Raw genomic sequence first — 2,052 nt, forward strand, 5'->3', positions numbered from 1 at the left:
GCATAGTCAAATTTATGACGAAAGGATTAGAAGTGACCAAGGGCTGGGGGCAGTGGGGAAGAAGTTACTGCGTAGAGTTTTAGTTTAGGATGAAAAGAAAGTTCCAGAGATGAATAGTGGTGATGGTTGCACAACAATGGAATTTGTGCTTAATGCCATTTAACTATAAAATATACTTAAAGATGGTTAGTTTACCACAATTTAAAAAAATTTTTAAGTGAATTTAAATCTTTTAGGAATTACAACGCTATTTTTCAGAAGGGAATTTATGTATCTATGTATCTATGTATTTTAGAGAGAGTGAGTGCGTGGGGAGAGGGAGGAGAGAGGCAGACCCCCGCTGAGCTCAGAGCCCCACGCAGCTCCATCTGAGGACTCTGCTATCAGGACCTGAGCTGAGATCGAGTCCCATGCTCAACCAACTGAGCCACCCAGGCGCCCCAAGCCTAGTTGTTATTAACTATCTTTGAGGGATCACTAGTACCAAACTTGTCTGTGAAAACAAGTGGTAAAAACTGTCCTTCAGCTTTTCAGTTATTTTGGAGTCGTCGAGAATACACATAATCCACACTCCAGCTTTCGTCTTCAAGACTATTATCATTTACTGTATAATAATCTCTAAAGTTCCTAAATCCCAAAGACCATCCTCTTATCATAGAAATTCTGCTTGTCAGAGCAGTGTGCATCTACACGAACTGTAAGAAACAAACATGGATTTATGTTTCTTCCATTGCGAAAAGAGATGAGCTTCCTATCTGAACATAATGAGAGAATAATCTCCCCAAGATGGGGACAAGTCACACAGCACTTGAGACAACAAGGCGAACTGACTGCATTACAAGTCGCAAGGCAAAGTCCCCTGGCTGAACCAGCGTGGTAACAAGACAACTATTCCCAAACCCGAGCGGTCTGACAAATCCCTCGCGCACACAAGGCTGAAGGGCTCACTGGCTCTTGCCCGCAAGGACCCGAGCCTGCGCGGGCTGGAACACGCGTGTTCCCAAGGCCCCCAGTGGCGGGAGCGCGCACGTGGCCACGACGCCCGCCCTCCCCCTCCGCGCAGGCGCAAGGCAGCGTGCCACCTCCCACCCCGGGGCGGGGGGGCGGCTGTGACCCCACAATACTGAGGCAAGGATGGAGGAGCACACCAGCCGCCGGCTCGCCTTGGGCTCCAAATCTCGTGCCCAGCGGCGCGCCTCAAAATCGGGGGGTAGTCCCCTTTCCAAGCGCCGCTCCTTCCGCTCTAACAGATAATCATGCACGCTCTCACTTCCCCTCCTTCCGGGCCCGGCCCCGCCCCAAGGCTCCGCGCACACCTTGACGCTCTGGTCGCTGGAGCAGGTAGCCATCCGTCGCCCATGGAAGTCGAAAGAGACATCATGGATGAGATCTTTATGGTCCGCCGCGATGTGGCGCGCCACAAACATGGCTTCCGTCAGGCCGCGCCTCCTCCGTCTGCCCCTCCCACCACCGAAGAGGGCGGCTGCGGCGGCGCGGGGACCGCAGCCCACCAGGACCCCGCAGCCGACAGGGCGCGCACGGCGCGTTAAGTCCGCGCGCAACCCGCGCTGCGCCCCGCCCCTTTACCCGTCATGCCCCGAAAGGCTGCGGGGAGAGCGACTGCGCCTGCGCCTCCTGAAAGAGCACTGGAGCGGGAAGGCTCTATTCCTGGCAGGCTCGACTTTGCTGTGCTGTAATGAAAGTTAAAAGAATTTATTGTTAAAGTATGATAATTGGGAAAAGTGAGAAAGTTAGAAAAAACATCCACAGACTTGGGCCTTGAGTCAGTATTGGTCAGTGTCTAACCCCCTACCCAGACACTGGCTCAGAGCAAGTGAAGACGGAAGGGCGCTTTGCTGGGACAATTAAGGAGCAAGGAAGGGTGGAAATATGCCGAAAGAGTCCAGGCTTAGCCTAAAAATAAAGAGAGGAGGGATAGAGTTGAGAGGGAAAAACCAAGGGGTTATGGAGGTCGAAGAGCTGGTGTGAAGGAGAGAAAAGGTAAGGATCCAAAGTCATCAAAATGTTTATAAAATTTTCACAGAACAGGCT

At 52.0% G+C, this 2,052-nt stretch overlaps 1 protein-coding gene across 4 annotated transcripts in view; it reads right to left on the reverse strand.

Annotated features, from left to right (window-relative positions):
* Positions 1-1,564, reverse strand: part of SEH1L (SEH1 like nucleoporin) — a 29,429-nt gene extending 27,865 nt beyond the window's left edge. For 2 of the 4 annotated variants that reach the window (XM_081802591.1, XM_081802590.1), the window contains exon 1: positions 1,317-1,562. In XM_081802591.1, coding sequence (XP_081658717.1) covers positions 1,317-1,427 — 111 coding nt within the window. In that variant the 5' untranslated portion in view covers positions 1,428-1,562. Of the gene's footprint in view, positions 1-1,316 lie in introns of all 4 variants that reach the window. The other 2 variants (XM_081802592.1, XM_081802593.1) reach the window with 2 other exon arrangements.
* Between the last annotated feature and the right edge of the window lie 488 nt (positions 1,565-2,052).

This window comes from Leptonychotes weddellii, chromosome 13 (genome assembly GCF_054177405.1).
Source record: "Leptonychotes weddellii isolate Sample4059 chromosome 13, ASM5417740v2, whole genome shotgun sequence".
NCBI classification, from domain to species: domain Eukaryota; kingdom Metazoa; phylum Chordata; class Mammalia; order Carnivora; family Phocidae; genus Leptonychotes; species Leptonychotes weddellii.